The sequence below is a fragment of the Cottoperca gobio genome, chromosome 24, assembly GCF_900634415.1.
Source record: "Cottoperca gobio chromosome 24, fCotGob3.1, whole genome shotgun sequence".
Taxonomy (NCBI): Eukaryota; Metazoa; Chordata; class Actinopteri; order Perciformes; family Bovichtidae; genus Cottoperca; species Cottoperca gobio.
The window spans coordinates 170,667-193,935 of record NC_041378.1 but is presented as its reverse complement, the minus strand read 5'-3'; the positions used below and the strand labels follow the sequence as shown (position 1 = coordinate 193,935).

The following is a 23,269-nucleotide window of genomic DNA, read 5'->3' as shown; positions in this document are numbered from 1 at the left end:
CTCCTCTCCTGCCTCGCTCCTCACTCCTCCTCTTCATCCTCGTCCTCCTCCTTCTCCTTCTCCTCGTCTCCTCTCGTCCTCCTCCTCCTCCTCGTCCTGTCCCTCCCTCCTCCTCCTTCTTCTCCTCGCCCTCTCCTCCTCCTCCTCCTCGTCCTCCTCTTCTCCTTCTCCTCTCCCCTCCCCCCTCTCGTCCCTCCTCCTCCTTACCTCGTCACTCCTCCTCGTCACTCCTCCCTCCTCCTCTCGTCCTCCTCCTCCTCTCCTCTCCCTCCATCTCCCCCATCCTTGCTCCTGCGTCCTCCTCCTACGTACCTCTCTCCTCCTCTCTCCTCCTCGTCTCTCCTCTCGCCTCCCTCCTCCTCGTCCTCCTCCTCCTCTCGTCCTCGTCTCCTCCTTCTCCTCGTCTCCCTCGTCCTCCTCCCCTCCTCCTTCGTCTCACTGTCCGCTCGCCTCTTCCTACCGTCCTCCTCCTACTCCTCTCTCCTCTCCTCCTCCTCGATCTCTCCTCCCTCCCTCCTCCTCCTCTCTCCTTCTTCTTCTCCTCGTCCTCCTCCTTCTCCTTCTCCTCGTTCTCGCGTCCTCCTCTCTTCCCGTCCTCCTACCTCCTCCTCTTCTCCTCCCGTCCTCCTCCTCCTCCTCGTCCTCCTCCCTCCCTCTCCTCGTGCCTCCCTCCTCCCTCCTCCTCCTCCTCCTCTCCTCCTCTTCTGTCATCTTCCCGTCGTCTCCCCCTCAGGCCGCCTTAGCTGCACTTGGCACAGTGAGACCGTGCGCACGCTCACGTAAATGAAGATGTGAACTCCTGCAGTAGACCAGCTTCATTTCATCAGGGGAGGGAGAGCCGGTTCTCCTTTCTTGGGAGCGCATCAGAAGGTTGGAGCACAGCGCTGACTCCATCAGAGGGTGGAGCACAGCGCTGACCTCATCAGAGTGTGGAGGTGCAGCTCTGACTTTCCATCAGAGGGTGGAGCTGCAGCACTGCGAAGTCGTTGGTGAAGCGCTGCTGGATTAAGTTTCCTGATGCGTTCGGGTTAATTGGTTTGCGACGCGAGACGGAAATCTGTGATGAGATTTCTAAAAGCAGTGAAGATGTCAGCTCAGAGCCGCTGTTTGCTCGGGGGGGGTTCAAAACCAACCAAGTGGTGACCCCGCGTGCAGATCTGCGTTCCTTCCCCTCGCTTTTCTTCCCTTTTCTTTATGGAGTTTATTTAAAAACAAACACTTGGTTTTAGACGCATATTATTTACTCTAGTGCAGACCAACAAGCACCTTCCATGCGTCTGGTACCGAATACAGGAAAAACAAAACTTTAGAATCATGTAAGGTCAAAAACGCGTAACTTAATACAAAATGTTGCAGCATTAAACAAACCAATTATAATCATAGATTAAAAAACTCTGTCCTGCAAGGGAGGTCAGCGGGCCTCTGTTAAAAAACTACCAATCAATCACTAAATCAGCCAGGGTTCCTCCTCCCTGCACAACGCCTGGTTTAAAGGAATGAAACTTAACAACCAGAATCATATGTTATAGAATTGAATTTTTTATATATTGTGGAAATTTTAAAAATATTGAATAATTAATTTTCAGTCCCAAAACGACTAAACTAACCGCCACACATAATATCAATAATATATATCATAAAATACAAAATGTGTGGACGTTCGGTCCTTCAGACGGGTAAAGATGTAAATGAGATTTATTTTGAAATTGGAAGTAATGTAAACTTGCTGATCCCAGACGTCGGTGTTTGTAGTTGAGTTAGACCGTCGTGAACCTATCTTGGATCACAGACGAAACCCTGCGGATCTGGCACCTAATAAAACAGATTTACAAAAACACGTTCCACGAGCGCTCACACATCGCACACAACTCACAATAGCAAATGTGAATCTCCCCTTATCCCATGTCACCACTGTCACCTAATGCGTACCACCCACAACGATCACAGTGGTCATACCCCCCCAAGCATTGATTCCTCCGGTCGAAAGCCCAAACCCACACTCTCCCCCTAATCGCCACAAACTACAAAAAAAATAAAAACTATAACACTAGACTTTCACAACTGTATTGATACTACGTCGCTTCTATAATTTATCTTAAATTAAAAATCTTCTTATATACTACTCTTCTCTTTCCCCTCCCCGTTACCAGCGAAGCCTTATACAAAAAATAAATAAATAACTTTATAACAGATTTTTATATAAATTTAATACTTGTTTAAATTAATATAAAATCATCTAAGACACTTATTCCCTAGCTCAAGAGCTACCAAGATATAACCTAATGATATAATATATATATATAATAATATAATAGATATATAATAATAATAATAATAATATTATAATAATATAATAATAATAATTATCATCTGATTATTTCCTGAGAAGCTCCAACGCTTCTCGCTCACAGGAGGCATCTGTGTCAAGTACAATTTTAATGTCATCAACTACGTTAACGTTTACTAGAACGTGATATCATCTCTGTCGGCCCTGTTTGTATTTTTAGCTGAAGGATGTGTACATACTGCTCATAGGAAGAGAGAGCTTTCTGCCATTGTTTTGATTCTGAACATCTCATGCAGGCGGTAGAAGTACTTTATATATTTAACACTTTTCTGTTTCTGACTTCCAACACATCTACTAAACCATTCAACTAACCTAACCTGGATAAAAGAGATATTTATATTTAAATATACGTATTTTAATCAAACAACGCAATGACGCAAAAATTCTTATTTATAAAAAGCCGTAGATTTAAGTGTCTTTGTAAAGTTAATTAAATGAGGTACATCTAATAGAAAAAGTGATTAATGTATGTCATCAAAGAAACACACACACACACACACACACACACACACCACGTATTGTACAAAAGCAATTGAAAGTTAATGAAATTGAGTTTAGGATTAAATCTCACTCTTTGTGTCAGCCTGAATCTTTGGGCCAAACAATCCTGTTGAAAGAATGAGCTGACCGTCAGAGCCGAGTTCTCGTTGCTTTTATGTTGCAGCCTCCGCGGTGTAAGTGAACCGCTCTGTTCTGACCTGGCACAGCTTCGTGTTTTATCTCTCTCTGCGCTTCAATGAATGTTGAATCCAGTTCATCGTTTGTCTGGCTGCTGCTCCCTTTCAGTCTGTGTTTTCCTCCCGTCCGCTCCCCTAAAGGCTCCTTCAGGGCAGGAAGTAAAGTCCCTCTCGGGTCGTTGGGACTCATGCTGTGTAGTTCGGGACAAGTAGAGCGATGAGACCTGCTGGAACTGCAGTGTCTCCCTCTGCAACCAAACAACTTTAAAACACACAAGCTCAGACTACTCTAAGAAGAAAACACAAGTGTGAAGGGACACGAATTAAACATCCTGAGGTTCCTGGTGCGCCACAGTTGGAAGTGTCAGGATGTAGAAAAAGCAGCCCGATATATAATTATATGTCTTATAAAATAATCTGCAACCTTCTGCATTGGGAGCTGACTTGTGTGAATTTGGGGGAGACAAGTATCCCAGCATGCATCTCTACTGGGGGAGGATATGAGCTCCGGCTCGTGATGATTATCTGAAATCTGTTTTGGTTTCGTCCTCAAGTTTCAGGCCACGAAGGTGACGGGCTCATTTCACACAAGTGTGTTGGACGACCTGCAAGCAGCAGCTCCATCACATATGGAGGGAGGGGGGGGGGGTTCTTGATTGACAGCTGTCTCTTGGACTTTCTTGCGTCGCTTCACGAACCTCAAAGTGACGTCAGAACTCCAACATCCACATCTGTGGTTTGTGTGTTTGGAGGATTTCCTGCAGACAGTTCAGATATCTGACCTCTGGAGGCTCTATTTTAGACTTGGTGACCTCTGACCCCCCCGCTGCTTTATTTAGGCGAGTAAACTGTCTGGGAAGCTGACAGGGAGTTCCCAAACCTGCTGCGTGATCCTGTGTTCTGCATGAATGGACGTTTTGCTACAGAAACTAGTTTCTGGGTAAATAATTTATTCTGATTCATCAAAGTTTTTAAACTTAAAGAGAATTTCAGTGAAAAGAAAAACATATTTCAAACCTTCTGATTTGATGTAATTGCCGACATATAGACAGTTGTTCTGCGCTGGAGTACGACTACTTTAAATAACCTTACATTAACTAAAGTCAACAAATGTGTCGCCGTTAGTTTCAGCAGGTAAAAACAAACATAACAAAATAACTTCCGGTCAGAAGTTTTTGAGGAGCAGCTGTTAAAATAACAATAATGTTTATTCTACGTCAAATGTATAAAACGAGCATGAAGCAGAAACTTATAAATATTTATAACTGTTATTTCATATTTATCTGACTTCATTAGCGTTAAGGAATCTGAAATGTTCTTCACAAATGTGTTTTATCTAATAAAGAAAGTTTAGAGATATATTTAGTTAACAGTTTAAAACTCTTCGGAGCGACGTCGCCTCCTACAGGATCCTCGGGAGTCCTGCATCCGCCCTGTTCAATCTGTTATCTACACATCCTATAAGTCTGGCATCTCTGCAGCTGCAAACCGCTTGCTTCCTGCATCTCTGCAGCTGCAGTCGCTCGCTGCTTCCTGCATCTCTGCAGCTGCAGCTGCAGGTGCTGCTTCCTGCATCTGCTTCCTGCACAACAGCACAGCGCTGCAGAAGATGCACATAACGTGCTCATTTATTATATATGATATATTATTTACTATATATCATATATTATTTATTATATATGATATATTATATATTATATATGATATATTATTTATTATATATCATATATTATTTATTATATATGATATATTATATATTATATATGATATATTATTTATTATATATCATATATTATATATTATTTACTATATATCATATATTATTTATTATATATGATATATTATTTATTATATATGATATATTATTTATTATATATGATATATTATTTATTATATATCATATATTATATATTATTTATTATATATGATATATTATTTATTATATATGATATATTATTTATTATATATCATATATTATATATTATATATTATATCATATATCATATATGCAATAATATTATTTATTATATATTATATATTATTATTAGATATCATATATCATATATCATATATTATATATTATTTATTATATATTAAATAGTATATATTATATTATTAAATATTATATATTAAACATTTATTATATAATATATCATTTATTACATATTATATATTATATATCATATATTATTTATTATAATATACTTAACAAATCAATAAGAGATAGAAAGTAAAATACTTTTTAGGTCGAAATTCTTACTTCTTGTCTAAATCACAGATATAATTTTGATTAATGTTAATTTCTGTGTGTGTGAACACACACACACACACACACACACACACACACACACACACACACAAATGAATGTTCTTACACAGAAGCAGACTTGATGGTCGTTTAGCCTCTTTGTGCTGTTGTTTTGAGTCTCTGTGGTTTTGTGTCACTTTGTGGTCTTTTGTTGTTATTTCTGTCTGTGTTTGTTTTGCATCTCTTTGTAGTGATTTTGCAGTCGCTGTGAGTCTCTTTGTGTCCCTTTGCAGCTGTTTTGTGTCTCTTTGTAGTCTGTTAATGTTTCTTTGTGCTCATTGTGAGTCTCTTCCTGGTTTGTACGTGTCTGTTTGAGTGAGAAGCCTCTGACACGTCCAGTAATCCATGAAAAGAGCTAAAAACTAGGACAACAAAGCTGAACAAAAAGCACCGACAACACAAAATATAATGTTTATATAATGTAAACACAATGTAATTATACAATAATCCAACATCACACTGCAATAAAAATATATACAATAAATAAAAACAAAATACCTCATAAACATTATTATAATTTAAAAAAATAATAATAGATGAATAATTCATTAAAATAAAAATACAATTTACCCTGAAGTGCTGATGACTTTTGATCAGACGTTAGACTATTATACCAATAAGGACATTCTCTGCTTGTTACAGCAGCTCGTTTATCAACCTAATTTTAAAAGATTTTAAAAAATGACAAAACAGTAATGTCTCTAATATTCCATATGGTGGTTTTGTTTGGGGGAAAGTGTGTAATGTAACATCATGTAGATATTTTATAGGTAATATTAGAATTACAAGTAAGTAGAAGAAAAAAAAAGATTGTAATAATGTAATTTAAATGTATTATTTAAATGTATATATGATAGAGCAGGACAAACAAGTCTTTAATTGTATTTGAATTCCTTCTACAAATGAAGATGTGACGCACGGGGGCGGCCGCTGAGCTTCACCGGAAACGGAAACGGTCTTTTGTTTTCCTCTCGTCTCGCTCCTCTCCTCCGGGCAGCGACAGAAGTTTGAAACAGAAAATGGAGCACAAATTGATCCTGGCGGTCTCCGGCTTCCCGAGCCTCTACGACACCAACTCTCTGACCTACAGGGACCTGAACATGAGAGCCGAGTCGTGGAGACAGGTGTCAGAGATCGTCGGTGTTCCCGGTAAGTTTTCTTTTTTAATTTCTTAACGTTAACGGCTGCTCTGCGAAAACTGTTTATTTCACCGACTAACCCACAAGAAGCAGATTTCATGTGGCTGTGAGGTGAGACTTCATTAAACCACTTTACTTTTACAATGTTCAACAAACCTCTTCTTAAAAAGATCAAAACAATAGAGGTGCGTCTCTTAATACGTTCCGACTGTCTGTGGCGCTCAGCCCAAAGCACATTGGTTCCTACTGAATACTTTAATCTTATAAATAGCTCACAAACGTAAAGATTCATAAAAAATAAGGTTTAGAAATGTACCAGAACAGCTGGCCAGTTTACAGACTTTGAAGTTACATCATTACATGTTTGACGCCAGAATAAGTACCTACGTATTATCAGCAAAATGACTTTATATTAATATTTTTAGTGCGCTTTGACAGATAAAGCAAAAGCATGGAATGAAAAGACGAGCTCACGTAAAATCAAGTCAGAGTTTTAAGAGGTTTGGTCTGTGTCTCTGTGTGTGTGTGTGTGTGTGTGTGTGTGTGTGTGTGTGTGTGTGTGCGCGCTACCAGACTTGAGATAGGAAACATCTGTAGTAATGTCCACATCTGTTCTTCTTCTTGTGTTCGTCAGAGTCTGAGTGCAGAAGGAAGTGGAAGACGCTGAGGGACCAACACCGGAGGGAACGGCAGCGGGAGAAAGAGCGGCGTGAGAGCGGCATCGGGCTCTTTAACTACAGGCCGTGGAGATACTCGGCCATTCTGTCGTTTTTAAACCCCTTTATCGACGCCAGAGCTGCCGGCACCAACGGCTGGGCTCTGGACCCGCAGCCCTCTCTGTTCCACGCCTCAGAGATGGGCTGCAGTACGACGACCGAAACACGCAGCGACGACGACGACGACGACGAGCATTACGGTTCGTTCTTTAAGATGTTCCCTGAGAATGCGTCTCACGTTTCATAAGAGGCCAATAACAGAGTTTATTAGATGATTAGACACGTGTTGATTCTGTGTAACGATAATATGCTTCTGTCTCAAGTTATTCGATCCTGCATGTGAACATTTAGTCCCAAGAAGCATCATCGGAGTTCTTTGACGCTTCATGGGAAGTGTTGATATTCACTGCAGATATATAAAACATAAAGATATTAAATTACTCAATAATTAAAGTTTCAACGGAGACAAACATGAGAGCAGCTCAACAACTAGAAGTGTGAAGCTTAGAGAACACAAAGTTCAGGTGTCGGTGTCGGGGCCTGTTGAATATTAAATCCTGCTGTGGGATGAAATGTGACGGTTTTCTCCGCAGACATCTCCGTCGTAGACGCGACGACGACAACAACGTCCTCCTCCTCCTCAGAGTTCGTTCAGAGGAAGCGGCCGTCGTCTGCCAACAGAGACGGCATCAGATTCAAAGAAGCGAAGCTGGAGGGGACGTCAGACGGCGCTGCGAGAGACGACTGTGCACAGATGCAACAGCACGACAACATGAAGGAACTGTTTGAGATGATGATGCACTCCGTCACCTCTCTAGCGGCGTCCTTAGCTTCTTCGCACTCTTCCTCGCAGCCCTCAGATCAGCTGATGCCTCCTGCGCGGTCGTCGCCGGGAGTCCCACAGCCCGACCTGCGTCCCCTGCAGCCGTCCTGCGCCGCCTCCGGGCTCAGCCACTTGAAAACAGAGGAGCAGGAAGCCGAGGTGGCGGAGCTGTTGGTGCTCACTGACGGCGAGGAGGATTGCGACGCCGCGTCTCCCAGGCCGACCCGGGCCAAGAGGAAGAGCGGCAGCGACGCTCTGCTGGAGGAGTACCTGAGGAGGCTGGAGGCCCGCGAGGCTCAGAGGGAGCGGGAGCTGGAGCAGAGAGACGATGTGACGCTGTTCTTACTGAGCTTGGCTCCGGCCATGAGGAGACTTCCTGCAGAGAAACAGTCCTGGGTCAGAACCAAGGTGCAGCAGTTTCTACACGAGGCAGAGTTCGGTGCTACCAGTTTCCAGTGACCCAAATCATTTTTATAAATACTGAACGGATCACATATTTGTGGACTTTATGAAAAATATAATTCCCATTTTTTTCCATTTTTATGATATTGTATCGTTTGTGCTGTTTTTAATAAAACAATCCTTGTAACTGTAATTTATATTTTGATATATGAATTATCAAAGTGAAGACGGTAAACACGACGTTCCTTTGTGTGTAGAGAAAGAACACGTGATCAGAAACATGGTTGTTGTTGAGATTAAACTGTGAAATATATGGATTTATATATATAATGTCTGGTCTGCACAAATTTATTCATTTCTCATAAACAAATTGCAATAATATTAAAGAGTTTGTGAGTGACGTGTCATGTTGTACAGAGCAGCTACAAAAACATTAATTTAAACTGCCTTCGATATAAAAGAAGTATAACTTTGTTAAGTAACAAACACATATGTTGCACTTCATTTCTTTGCATTTTTTTGTTTTAAAATATCTTCACTTCCTCCACCACTGATCTATGCCAGAGTTCCCGCGGATGCTTTAAAAGGTATTGAATTAATTAATATAAAAATGTCTTAAATCAAACTTTCAAAAGTCTTAAAAAATGAACAAAATGAATCCTAAGTAACTGATGTAGTGTCTTAAATATTATTCTGGGTGGCAATAAGGAATCCTGTATGCATTCTTTAATTAAACAGAATCTATGATGTTCATTGTGACAGACAGTGTAATGATTCAGGAAGAAATTCTGGTTGATAACATTTATTTTTACACATATTTACTAATTATTCACATAATGAATGTGAGTGTGCTGATTTTATTTTGAAGGAGCACTGCCCCCTACAGGCGCATCGACGGTATTACAACTAAAACGACTTCCATCCGGGTCTTTGGGTCAGCTGATCAAAACACGGAAGTGGTTGTGAAGTTGTCAACGCGCTGGTGTCAACCGAAGCTGCTGGAAACACTGAATATTCGTCATATTTAAGGATTTATAAACGCGTTTCCGGTGGTTTTAAAGTTTCTAAGCGACAGTAAAGTCTGACAGCTGTTCTCTTTCATCTGTAAGTACCGGGACACGTTATTAACGTTAGTTTTTAATGTGATATTGGGTCATTTTCTACATTATGCATTTACTTTTACAATGCTGTAGCATTAGAGATGTAAAATATCACAAAGAGCTATACGTGTATTGTTAAACTCATTTAAACAGTGCGGGAAGAAGTATTCTGATCTTGTACTTCAGTTAAAGTAGTAATACTACAGTGTAGAAATACTCTGCTACAAGTAAAAGTACTCATTTAGCAGAATGGCCCATTTCAGAATACTCTTAATAATAATAATAATATGAATATTAATAATAATAATAATAACAATACTCTTAATAATAATACTCTTAATAATAATATTAATAATAATAATAACAATACTCTTAATAATAATACTCATAATAATAATATTAATAATAATAATACTCTTAATAATAATACTCTTAATAATAATAATAATATTAATAATAATACTCTTAATAATAATAACAATAATATTAATAATAATACTCTTAATAATAATAATATTAATAATAATACTCTTAATAATAACAATACTCTTAATAATAATACTCTTAATAATAATAATAATATTAATAATAATACTCTTAATAATAATAATAATATTAATATTAATAATAATAATATTGTATTATAATTATTGATGCATGTGTTCATCACTTTAATGTTGCAGCTAGTGAAGTTGGGCCTGATTTTAAATACTTTAAGTAGCTTAATCTGTAGTAATACATTATTAGTTTATTTTTATTTTTGCATTAATAATCTGAATCTTAAATTTAGTTCAGTTTTAGTTTCTTCACAAAACAGTAAAATACAAGTACAATAAGACATAATGGAGATGAGAACAGGGGTCCAGACACTAAGCAGATAGTATTTAGAACATATGTTTACTAATATTACTTACTGTCTGGATTTGAGAACGTGTGTATCATACAGTAACATTTACAAACACTAACCAAATACCCTAAAAACTAACTGTAACATTTACACCAAACATTTAGCCTGCAAACCTTTAGTCTCCCGATGAACCCTGAACTCCACATTTCTATCAGCAGGAAGCTGCTGATGATGAAGGTGTTTCGCTGTCCGGCCCGTCACGGCTACGCTGTGGAAGTGTCTCCGTTCATCCCCAACAGAGTGGCCTGCGCCGCCTCACAGCACTACGGCATCGCAGGTCAGCGTGGTGCACTTACAACCTTTCAAATCTGCGTGTTCTCTCGAGAGTCATTTAAAGGCTTAATTCATTTTAAATAATCCTTAAAATTAATAAATAAATAAATAAATAACAAAAAATATTTTAAATAATAATAATAGTAAATAACAACAAATATTTTAAATAAACATAAATAATAATAATAATAAATAACAACAAATATTTAAAATAAACATAAATAATAATAATAATAATAATAATAAATAACAAATGTTTTAAATAAACATAAATAAATAATAATAAATAACAACATATATTTGAAATAAACATAAATAAATAATAAATAAATAAACATAAAAAGCCACTTTTTTTTCTTGTATTTAAAATTATTTTTAACCTAATTATTTATTATTTTATATTTAAATACTAACAACAGACTCAAAACCTTCTAGAATAATTATTGGATAATTTCTAATTTTCTAATAATAATAATAATAAAATGATAATATCAGAGACGTGTATCCAATATTCAATCTGTTTATCAAAACCTCTGACTTTATTTAGATTTGTCTCACCTTGTGTTTGTCCGCTCTTCGTGGCAGCCTGATGAATATTTACGACATGAATGTAAATGAGAAGCTGAACACATGAAATGATCATTAAAATAAAAGCCTGATGACTTTTACACTTACGTCAGCTACTCGCTCAAAACGCTGGTTTTCCTCGTGCATGATTATTTGGTTGATGCGCTCAGAATGTTGATATGAAATGCAGAAAAGTTGGGAATTCTCATGAGATTTCGAGATAACTTCGATAGAGAAAAGCTTATTTTCTCTCACCAATGATCTTCGAACAGCCAACAATCAGTGATTATATCATATTCATGAGAAGCTTGCTTCCTGCATGTACTGTAAACATCATTATAATAATGAGAGGAGAGATCTAAGGTTTGAGAGCAGATTAATTAAGGTTGGAACTTATTGAATCTGGATATTCTGCTGAGTAGAATCACATTAACATGTGACCTCCATGTGGGGTGACGGCGCCCTCCACCACCGGACGAGGGAACATGTCGGAGACTTTGTGACAACCAGCTGAAACACTTTGTCTGCTGCGAGTTGAACTCACTGAGTGTTTGCAGGTCGTGGCTCCCTGCTGGTCCTGGAGGAGACGGAGACGGGAGTCTCTTTAGTCAGAAGGTAAAGTTCCTTCTTTTTATAATTTAGTTTGAAGTTTGATCTTTGACCTTTACGCACTTTAAGTTTTACACTTAACCACTTCATCACTTTAGTTTAGTGTTAGCGGTAGTTACTGTGTGTGTGTGTGTGTGTGTGTGTGTGTGTCAGCTGGCAGTGGGGTGACGGTCTGTTCGACGTATCGTGGAGCGAAGCCAACGAGCACGTCTTGGTCGCCGGCGGCGGGGACGGTAGCCTGCAGCTGTGGGACACAGCCAATCACAACGCTCCGCTCAGAGTGGCCAAAGAACACACACAAGAGGTCAGACGCTCAAACAAACTCACTGAAGTACACGAGTGTGTGGGCTCTGTAAGGACGTGTGTGTGTGTGTGTGTGTGTGTGTAGGTGTATTCTGTAGACTGGAGTCAGACCAGAGGAGAGAACCTCATCGTCTCCGGCTCCTGGGATCAAACCGCTAAAGTGGTGAGTTTTGTACTTTTGTATTTGTGTACTGTTGTCACTTCTTTTCTGTCTGTGTTTTTATTGTTGTGTCTCTTCCGTCCCTCCAGTGGGACCCCGCTCTCAGCCAGTCGTTGACCACGCTCAGGGGTCATGAAGGGGTCATCTACAGCACCATTTGGTCGCCTCACATCCCAGGATGCTTTGCTTCAGCCTCGGGTGAGTCTGCGCACACAACACAAGCTGGAGAGATTCTTTTAGTGAAGGAAACATGAAAATATAATATGTCATAACTTTAATCTCACAATGTGATGATAAACTTCAGTCACCACATAATAATCATGGATGATAAACTTTGTGAAGAGGATGCACTAAAACATCAGTTTAATGATCTTCATCACGTTTGACTCGTCTGTCGGTGGCGTGTGTTTTGTAACGCGGTCACAAGGTGGCGCTGCGGCTGCGTTGTTGTGTCTCTGCGTCTCGTGTTCCTTCAGACTCACGAAGAAAACCTGCTTTTTGATGAAGTCTTGAATCTGTGAGTTACTCATTCTGTAGATAAAGTGTCATCTTCATCTTCATCTTCATCTTCCACATCCACAGTCTGCAGCTCAGTTTGTTTTTATACTTTATAAATGTGATAATAATAATAATAGTAGTAATAATAATAATAATTATTATTATAATAGTAATAATAATAGTAATAATAATTATAATAGTAATAATAATAATAATAGTAATAATAATAATAGTAATAATAATTATAATAGTAATAATGATAATAATAATAGTAATAATAATAATAATAATTATAATAGTAATAATAATTATAATTATAATAGTAATAATAATCCCTTACCTTCTACTCGTCCTCTATAGTCATCTCCTCTCGCCTCGTCCTCTATATCCTCCTTCTTCTCCTCGTCATCATCCTGTCATCATCCTCCTCGTACTCCTCCTTATACTTATCTCGTACTCTCCTCGTCCTCCTCCTCCTCCTCTCTCATCTCCCCATCCTTCTCCTCGTCCTCCTACTCCTCATTCTCCTCGTCCTCGTCCTCCTCCTCCTCCTCCTCGTCCTCCTCCTCCTCCTCGTCGTCCCGTCCTCCTCCTCCTCCTCCTTCTCCTTCTCCTCGTCCTCCTCCTCGTCCTCCTCCTCCTCCTCGTCCTCCTCCTCCTCCTCCTTCTCCTCATCCTCCTCCAGTCCTCCTCTCGTCCTCGTCCTCCTCCTCCTCCTCCTTCTTCTTCTTCTTCTCCTCGTCCTCCTCCTTCTCCTTCTCTCCTCGTCCTCCTCCTCCTCCTCCTTCCTCCTCGTCCTCCTCCTTCTCCTTCTCCTCGTCTACTCCTCGTCCTCCTCCTCCTCCTCGTCCTCGTCCTCCTCCTCCTCCTCCTTCTCCTCGTCCTCCTCCTCCTCCTCCTCCCGTCTCCTCCTTCTCCTTCTCCTCTCCTCCTCCTCGTCCTCCTCCTCCTCCTCGTCCTCCTCCTCGTCCTCCTCCTCCTCCTCCTCGTCCTCCTCCTCCTCCTCCTCCTCCTCCTCCTCCCCTCCTTCTCCTCGTCCTCCTCCTCGTCCTCCTCCTCGTCCTCTCCTTCTCCTTCTCCTCGTCCTCCTCCTCGTCCTCCTCCTCCTCGTCCTCCTCCTCCTCCTCGTCGTCCTCGTCCTCCTTCTCCTTCTCCTCGTCCTCCTCCTCGTCCTCCTCCTCTCACTCGTCCTCCTCCTCCTCCTCCTCCTCCTCCTCCTCCTTCTCCTCGTCCTCCTCCTCGGCCTCGTCCTCCTCCTCCTCCTCCTCCTCCTTCTTCTTCTCCTAGTCCTCCTCCTTCTCCTTCTCCTCGTCCTCCTCCTCCTCCTCGTCCTCGTCTCCTCCTCCTCCTCATCCTCCTACCTCCTCCTCCTCCTCCTCCTCCTCCTCCTCCTCCTCCTCCTTCTCCTCGTCCTTCTCGTCTCTAATCACTCCGTCCCCATATTAGCAGCAGCTGCATTACAGTGAAGACAGATGAGCAGCATCAGTAATGAAGATGTGAACGTCTGCAGGAGACCAGCTTCATTCATCAGGGAGGGAGAGCCGGGTTCTCCTTCTGTGGGAGCGCATCAGAAGGTGGAGCACAGCGCTGACTCCATCAGAGGGTGGAGCACAGCGCTGACTCCATCAGAGGGTGGAGGTGCAGCTCTGACTCCATCAGAGGGTGGAGCTGCAGCAGCTGCAGTATCAGTTTGTGAAGCGCTGCTGATTAAGTTTCCTGATGCGTTCGGGTTAATTGGTTTGCGAGCGCGAGCGGAAATCTGTGATGAGATTTTCTAAGCAGGAAGATGTTAAGCTCGTGTTGCTCGGGGGGTTCAACCGTGTGACCCGCGTGCAGATCTGCGTTCCTCCTCTGCTTTTTATGGAGTTTTATTTAAAAACAAACTTGGTTTTAGACGCATATTATTTACTGAGTGCAGCAGCTCCAGCTGGACCGAATACAGGAAAACAAAACTTTAGAATCATGTTAAAGTCAAATAAACGTAATTAATACAAAATGTTGCAGCATTACCAATTAATCAGGATTAAACTCTGTCCTGCAGCCGCTTGTTAAACTACAATCAGCCGAAGGTTCCCCACCCTGGTTTAAAGGATGAAACTTTAAACACCAAGAATCATGTTAGAAGTGATTTTTATATATTTGTGGAAAATGTTAAAATATATTGAATAATTAATTTTTCAGTCCAAACTAAACTCGCCACAATAATATAATATATATAATATAATAAAATACAAAAGTGTGACGTCGGTCCTTCAGGACGGTAAAGATGTAAATGAGATTTATTTGAAATGGAAGTAATGTAATTGCTGGATCCAGACGTCGAGTGTTTGTTGAGTTTAGACTCGTGACCTGATCATTGGATCAGACGAACCCTGCGGAGCTGCACATAAACGATTTACTGAGCGCTCACCGCCACAATAAAAGCACAATGATGATCTCACCTGCAGGTCCACATGTCACCTGATGCAGCCACCCAACAACACTCACTGGATTTTATTAAAGCTTGGATTCTGTCTAAAGAAACACTCACTATCTTAAATACAATAAAAATAAAATAAATAACTTTATTAACAGAGACTTTAAATGTATTATTAATATTTAATACTTGTTCTAAATAATTTAATTTAATTAAATATTCATCTAAATGACACATCTTCCTCGTTAGCAGTCGAGCTTGAACCAAGAAAGAGATAATAAAAAACTCTGAACATGCATATATATATTATATATATATATATATATATATATATAATAATAATAATAATAATAATAATAATAATAATAATAATAATATATATATTATAATCATCTGATTATTTCCTGGAGAAGACGTCTCACAGCTTCTCGCTCACAGAGGATCTGTGCAAGTACAAGTTTAATGTTCATCAAACTACGTTAACGTTTACTAGAGACGTGATATCATCTGCTGTCGGCCATGTTTGTAGTTTTAGCTGAAGGATGTGTACACTGCTCATAGGGAAGAGAGAGCTTCTGCCATTGTTTGATTCTGAAACATCTCAATGCAGGCGTGTAGAAGTACTTGTATAATATTTAACACTTTTCTGTTTCTGACTTCCAACACATCTACTAAACATTCACTAACCCTAACCCATTCAGATATAAAGAGATATTTATATTTAAATATACGTATTTTAATCAAACAGCAATGACGCAGAAAATTCATTATTTATAAAAAGCCGTAGAATTTAAGTGTCTTTGTAAAGTTAATTAAATGAGGTACATCTAATAGAAAAAGTGGATTAATAGTGATGTAATCAAAGAAAACACACACACACACACACACACACACACACACGTATTTACAAAAAGCAATTGAAAGTTAATGAAATGAGTTTAGGATTAAATCTCAACTCTTGTGTCCAGACTGAATTCTTTGGGCCAAACAATCCTGTGAGAATGAGCTGAACGTCAGAGCCGAGTTCTCGTTGCTTTATGTTGCAGCCGCAGGTGAAGGTGAACCTGCTCTGTTCTGACCTGCAGCAGCTTCTGTGTTTATCTCTCTCTGCGCTTCAATTAAGTTGAATCCAGTTCAGTCGTTTGTCTGGCTGCTGCTCCACTTTCAGTCTGTGTTTCCTCCCGTCCGCTCCCCTAAAGGCTCCTGCAGGCAGGAAGTAAAGTCTCGGGTCAGTTGGGACTCAGTGCTGTGTAGTTCTGGGACAAGGAGAGCGATGAGACGCTGCTGGAACCAGTGTCTCCTGCACACAAACAACTTTAAAACACAGAAGCTCAGACTAATCTAGAGAAGAAACAACAAAGTGTGAAGGAGACAGAATTAACATCCTGAGGTATCCTGGTGCACCACATGTTGGAAGAGTCAGGATGTATAAAAGCAGCCCGATATAATAATTATATGTCTTATAAAATAAATCTGCAAACCTTCTGCACGACAGCAGCCTCCTCTTCAGTACTGAGACGAGGAGGAATAACATGAGCACAGAGTCCACGAGAGGAGGCGTCGATCTAGAGATGCAGTAAGACTTGTTTAACCCGAGCTAGGCCTTACAGCAGCAACACTGATGCTAACATCACATCCGTGCAGGGATACAGATATTACACATGTAATATATAAAGAAAGTTTATATTTGAGTTGTTAACACACTGGATGAGCAAGTTCAGGTGTTGAATCAGGAAGAAAAGACGTGATGAAGAGTAAGACTGAGGTGTGCGTGTGTTTTACACACAAATTATGTTTTGCAGAACGCTGAAACACACACACACACACACACACACACACACACACAGTTTGTCTGTTAATTATATGTGTGTGTGTGTTTATTATGTTTGTTCAATGATAGCAGGTAGTGTCTGGTTAAATAATTGATAGTAGGCATCCATCAGAGACAAAGGTTCACCGACAAACACACACACACACACACACACACTGGCCTCAGGGGAAGCTTTAGCAACACATGAGTTTCCTCTTCCAGCAAACATCAGGATTCAGTATATATACAGTGTGCACCTGTCCCTGTTTACACCTGTCCCTGTTTACACCTGTCCCTGTTTACACATGTCCCTGTTTACACCTGTCCCTGTTTACACCTGTCCCTGTTTACACCTGTCCCTGTTTACACCTGTCCCTGTGTGCACCTGTCCCTGTTTACACATGTCCCTGTTTACACCTGTCCCTGTTTACACCTGTCCCTGTTTACACCTGTCCCTGTGTGCACCTGTCCCTGTTTACACCTGTCCCTGTTTACACCTGTCCCTGTTTACACCTGTCCCTGTGTGCACCTGTCCCTGTGTGCACCTGTCCCTGTTTGCACCTGTCCCTGTTTACACTTGTCCCTGTTTACACCTGTCCCTGTTTACACTTGTCCCTGTGTGCACCTGTCCCTGTTTACACCTGTCCCTGTTTACACTTGTCCCTGTGTGCACCTGTCCCTGTTTACACCTGTCCCTGTTTACACCTGTCCCTGTGTGCACCTGTCCCTGTTTACACTTGTCCCTGTTTACACCTGTCCCTGTTTACACCTGTCCCTGTGTGCACCTGTCCCTGTGAGCACCTGTGCCTGTGTCCACCTGTCCCTGTGTGCACCTGTCCCTGTGTGCATCTGTCCCTGTTTACACCTGTCCCTGTGTGCACCTGTCCCTGTGTGCACCTGTCCCTGTGTCCACCTGTCCCTGTGTGCACCTGTCCCTGTGTGCACCTGTCCCTGTTTACACCTGTCCCTGTGTGCACCTGAGAGAGACAGAGAGAGAGGATTAATGATATTCTATCTAGTCTTGATTTTCTTGTTTTCTATGCCGTTAATGTTTGTGCAATCCGCTGCTATTATATGTTACAGCATCACATAAGTGAACCTCACAGTGGCCATGAGCAAAACACACACACACACACACACACACACACACACACACACACACACACATACCTGAGCAGGAAGGACTCTCTATACAGGACTGGTGTTGATAGAGGGGTCGTGTCTCAGTGCTCTGCTGCAGGCCTGGTCAGAGCTGTAATGAGAAGGTGGGCAACATTCCATAGAGAGGGGGAGGGAGAGAGAGAGAGAGGGAGGGGGTGTGTAGTGTGTAGTTCTACTCTATACACTAACAGGTGTGTAGTTCTACTCTATAAACTACCAGGTGTGTAGTTCTACTCTATAAACTACCAGGTGTGTAGTTCTACTCTATAAACTACCAGGTGTGTAGTTCTACTCTATAAACTACCAGGTGTGTAGTTCTACTCTATAAACTACCAGGTGTGTAGTTCTACTCTATACACTAACAGGTGTGTAGTTCTACTCTATAAACTACCAGGTGTGTAGTTCTACTCTATAAACTACCAGGTGTGTAGTTCTACTATATACACTAACAGGTGCGTAGTTCTACTCTATAAACTACCAGGTGTGTAGTTCTACTATATACACTAACAGGTGCGTAGTTCTACTCTATAAACTACCAGGTGCGTAGTTCTACTCTATAAACTACCAGGTGTGTAGTTCTACTCTATAAACTACCAGGTGTGTAGTTCTACTCTATAAACTACCAGGTGTGTAGTTCTACTCTATACACTAACAGGTGCGTAGTTCTACTCTATAAACTACCAGGTGTGTAGTTCTACTATATACACTAACAGGTGCGTAGTTCTACTCTATAAACTAACAGGTGTGTAGTTCTACTCTATAAACTACCAGGTGTGTAGTTCTACTCTATAAACTACCAGGTGTGTGTAGTTCTACTCTATAAACTACCAGGTGTGTAGTTCTACTCTATAAACTACCAGGTGTGTAGTTCTACTCTATAAACTACCAGGTGTGTAGTTCTACTTTATAAACTACCAGGTGTGTAGTTCTACTCTATAAACTACCAGGTGTGTAGTTCTACTCTATAAACTACCAGGTGTGTAGTTCTACTCTATAAACTAACAGGTGTGTAGTTCTACTCTATAAACTACCAGGTGTGTAGTTCTACTCTATAAACTACCAGGTGTGTAGTGTAGTTAGTTTGTTTAATCTGCGCTGTGTTGTTCCTGGATGGATGATAGGGAGTTGTCAAACAGCGCTAGCTAGCGTTAGCGTACATTGGAGAATTGCCGCCTTATCTCCCCGTGGAGGCTTCCCCCCTGGTGGCGTGTTAGCATGAGGAGGCTACTGAGCTTTGAAGAGACAGGAAGTGAGTGACGGAGATGTAGAGGAGGCGGGGGGGCAGATGGCGTCTCATTTCGATAAGCTTATCGGACTTTCCTCCTTGCTGCCTCTCCTCCTCACATCTTCTCTGTGTGTGTGTGTGTGTGTGTGTGTGTGTGTGTGAGATCTTGTCATGTTTCTCCTCCTCTTCCTCTCTCCTCTCATCCGTCTCTTCTCTCCATCCCACCCAATTTGCTTCAGTGCCACACAAGACCTCCAGCTGTGTGTGTGTGTGTGTGTGTGTGTGTGTGTGTGGTGCCAGAGTTGCTCTCAGCTCTGCAACAAATCAGAGTTTCAGTAAAACAGCTAAACTCTTGATGTTGGACTGTAAACAAGCGATCAACATCGTAAACAACACACAGCTGGTTGAAGAGTTGCCTCCATCCGTTGAGGGATGCAGGATTTACTTTACATCATCGTAATGTTTTTAAAGGTCAACACGTCATCACAGAACATAATACCACTGTGCGGTCCTCATTTGATTTGAGGGGTCAAAGGTCATTAAAGTTCCTTGTGATTTGGGATATTGGGCTGTATAAATAAATGGACTTGACTTATGTCAGGGCTGGAGAACAGGACGGCAGATGTTTGACCACACAGCCAGTTCCTATGGTTTGCATGTTCCACTCGCACTGCTCTGGTCTCGGTTTAGTTGGTCTTGACTTCAACACTAGAGTGAGAGATCGGCGCCGTTAAACGCATGCTGGTTCTCTTGCTTTACGTTTCATCTCTTATCCAGAGCGACTTACAGTGAACTAAGTACAGGGACAGTCTCCCTGGAGCAGCTCAGGGTTAAGTGCCTTGCTCAGGGGTACAATGGTGGCAGCCTGGTGTTAAACTCCCGTCCTTCTAGTGTTTTGTTTGGAAGGTGTACCTCTAGACCAACACCAGAAGAACACACTTTATTAATCCCTCTCGGGAAAATGAATTTGTTTGTACAAATACAGAAACGGGACCTTTACGCATGTATTGGTGTACGGGGAGATGTCCGCCTCATGGTCCTCTGTAGCCCAGCAGCTGAACATGGCTCCTCACTGTACTCCGGCGACTCTCTGGTTCCCGAGCCGCAGACTGAGCTCCTGATTGTGGATCTTGTTTGTGAAACCCGTTGCTCACAGCGTCTATCATTTGTCTTCTTTGGCTTCTGTTCTCTGTTGACAGAAATGAACAGAGACAAGCGGAGCTGCACAAGTAATCTGAGAATAAAAGCAGCACGATGCCTTTAGTCTGCGTGTAATTCCTCTGGTGGCTTGTGTTTCTCCACACCGCTGCTCTGCCAGCTCGTCTCTGTGGAGGACACGATCCAGCTGTGTGTGTGTGTGTGTGTGTGTGTGTGTGTGTGTTCACCCTGTAACACTGTGGAGGTGGCTGCTCTCAGCTTCATCTTCTAATAAAAAGAAATCCTGTAAATTTGTGTGAACGCAGCTCCTGTTTGCTTCTCCCACACGCTCACATTCAGAACCATGTTTAGAAATGCAAATACCTACGCATGTGTGAGATGCATATCTCCCCCCACCAGGGAGCTGGAAGAGATAACATCAGCTAAAGGAACTAGTTTGACATTTAAACATAAATGAAACGGCTCTTTTTGACCTTTTTCTTTGGATTGAACTTCTTCCAAATGTTCTGTTTGGTTCATGTTTTTGAGACACTTTATATCTGGTAGTATATCAAACGTACTCTTCATTCCTCCTGAGAGTAACTATATCAGTGTTTGTGCTGCTGTCGGAAGAGTTGCAGTCGTGAAGATGACGACTTGATTGGTCAGAACGGATCAATATGAGCCAATCGGTGAAGTGTTACTCTCAGAGTCACTTGTCGTGTTCAGCAGTCAGGAAGTCCATATTTATAGTCACAAGAAATGATGCACAGTGTGTTGGATGAGACAGGGGAAGGTTTCAATTGCATTAAAAACAATTCAACTTATTGCATATATTGAATCTAATCGTTGCAGGTTTATCTTGATCGTTAGGGTAGGGGTAGGGTAAAACTGGAAGATCTTGAATCGTTGTTGTTGTTGAGAAGCTGAACATGAGATGAGCTAGTTGTCTCTTACATTCGTTATAAGTGGAGAAAACGAAAGTCAGTGCAGGTTATTGTAGTGTGTGTGTGTGTGTGTGTGTGTGTGTGTGTGTGTGTGTGTGTGTGTGTGTGTGTGGAATTTAGCAGAATTTCAAATTTGTTTCACATCAGTAAGAAGCTTAAAGGTAGCTGCATGTGAGAGGGTGTGTGTGTGTGTCTGTCTGTGTGTGTGTGTCTAAGCTGAACTTGCTGATGCAGCAGAGACACCAGGTGTAATAGAGTGAGACCCTTTTACAGAAGTCAGCCTTCAATGTGCTGCAGAATACACACACACACACACACACATACACACACACACACACACACACACACACACACACACACACACTGCCTAGTTGGCATGTTTTCCCCTTGACGTGGTGGAGCTTCCCCACATGGCGGAGGAGTGTGTGAGCGAGGAAGAGGATAAATAACAGGAAGAAGCGGAGGTTAAAACGGTTATGAAAGAATCGATAAAGAGCGGGAGGATTGAGGAGGTTGCTCTGATGGAGGAGGTGCTCTGATGGAGGAGGTGCTCTGATGGAGGAGGTGCTCTGGTGGAGGAGGTGCTCTGGTGAAGGTTGTGCTCTGGTGGAGGAGGTGCTCTGATGGAGGAGGTGCTCTGGTGGAGGTTGCTCTGGTGGAGGAGGTGCTCTGGTGGAGGAGGTGCTCTGGTGGATGATGTGCTCTGGAGTAGGAGGTGCTCTGATGGAGGAGGTGCTCTGGTGGAGGAGGTTCTCTGTTGCTCTGGTGGAGGAGGTGCTCTGTTGGAGGAGGTGCTCTGGTGGAGGAGGTGCTCCGGTGGATGATGTGCTCTGGAGGAGGAGGTGCTCTGATGGAGGTTGTGCTCTGGTGGAGGAGGTGTTTTGGGGGAGGATGTGCTCTGGTGGATGATGTGCTCTGATGGAGGAGGTGCTCTGGTGGAGGTTGCTCTGGAGTAGGAGGTGCTCTGATGGAGGAGGTGCTCTGGTGGAGGAGGTTCTCTGTTGCTCTGGTGGAGGAGGTGCTCTGTTGGAGGAGGTGCTCTGTTGGAGGATGTGCTCTGGTGGAGGAGGTGCTTTGGTGGAGGAGGTGTTCTGGTGGAGGAGGTGCTCTGGTGAAGGTTGTGCTCTGGTGGAGGAGGTGCTCTGGTGGAGGTTGCTCTGGTGGAGGAGGTGCTCTGGTGGATGATGTGCTCTGGAGTAGGAGGTGCTCTGATGGAGGAGGTGCTCTGGTGGAGGAGGTTCTCTGTTGCTCTGGTGGAGGAGGTGCTCTGTTGGAGGAGGTGCTCTGGTGGAGGAGGTGCTCCGGTGGATGATGTGCTCTGGAGGAGGAGGTGCTCTGATGGAGGTTGTGCTCTGGTGGAGGAGGTGTTTTGGGGGAGGATGTGCTCTGGTGGATGATGTGCTCTGGAGGAGGAGGTGCTCTGATGGAGGAGGTGCTCTGGTGGAGGAGGTTCTCTGTTGCTCTGGTGGAGGAGGTGCTCTGTGGAGGAGGTGCTCTGGTGGAGGAGGTGCTCCGTTGGATGATGTGCTCTGGTGGATGATGTGCTCTGATGGAGGAGGTGCTCTGGTGGAGGTTGCTCTGGAGTAGGAGGTGCTCTGATGGAGGAGGTGCTCTGGTGGAGGAGGTTCTCTGTTGCTCTGGTGGAGGAGGTGCTCTGTTGGAGGAGGTGCTCTGGTGGAGGATGTGCTCTGGTGGAGGAGGTGCTTTGGTGGAGGAGGTGTTCTGGTGGAGGAGGTGCTCTGGT

The 23,269-nt window shown here is 42.2% G+C and overlaps 2 protein-coding genes across 3 annotated transcripts in view; both read left to right on the top strand.

Annotated features, from left to right (window-relative positions):
- The first annotated feature begins 6,256 nt into the window (after positions 1–6,256).
- On the top strand, positions 6,257–8,739 carry LOC115003548 (uncharacterized). The gene is made up of 3 exons (XM_029425390.1): positions 6,257–6,481; positions 7,106–7,387; positions 7,781–8,739. Exons 1-3 carry the CDS (start codon positions 6,352–6,354, stop codon positions 8,467–8,469), a joined length of 1,101 nt encoding a protein of 366 aa, XP_029281250.1. The 5' UTR covers positions 6,257–6,351; the 3' UTR covers positions 8,470–8,739.
- A 635-nt stretch (positions 8,740–9,374) lies between these two features.
- pex7 (peroxisomal biogenesis factor 7) overlaps positions 9,375–23,269 on the top strand; it is a 30,119-nt gene continuing 16,224 nt past the window's right edge. The window contains exons 1-6 of one of the 2 annotated variants that reach the window (XM_029425422.1): positions 9,375–9,516; positions 10,578–10,696; positions 11,817–11,874; positions 12,022–12,172; positions 12,257–12,334; positions 12,421–12,529. In XM_029425422.1, coding sequence (XP_029281282.1) covers positions 10,588–10,696; positions 11,817–11,874; positions 12,022–12,172; positions 12,257–12,334; positions 12,421–12,529 — 505 coding nt within the window. In that variant the 5' untranslated portion in view covers positions 9,375–9,516; positions 10,578–10,587. Of the gene's footprint in view, positions 9,517–10,574; positions 10,697–11,816; positions 11,875–12,021; positions 12,173–12,256; positions 12,335–12,420; positions 12,530–23,269 lie in introns of both variants that reach the window. The other variant, XM_029425421.1, reaches the window with a different exon arrangement.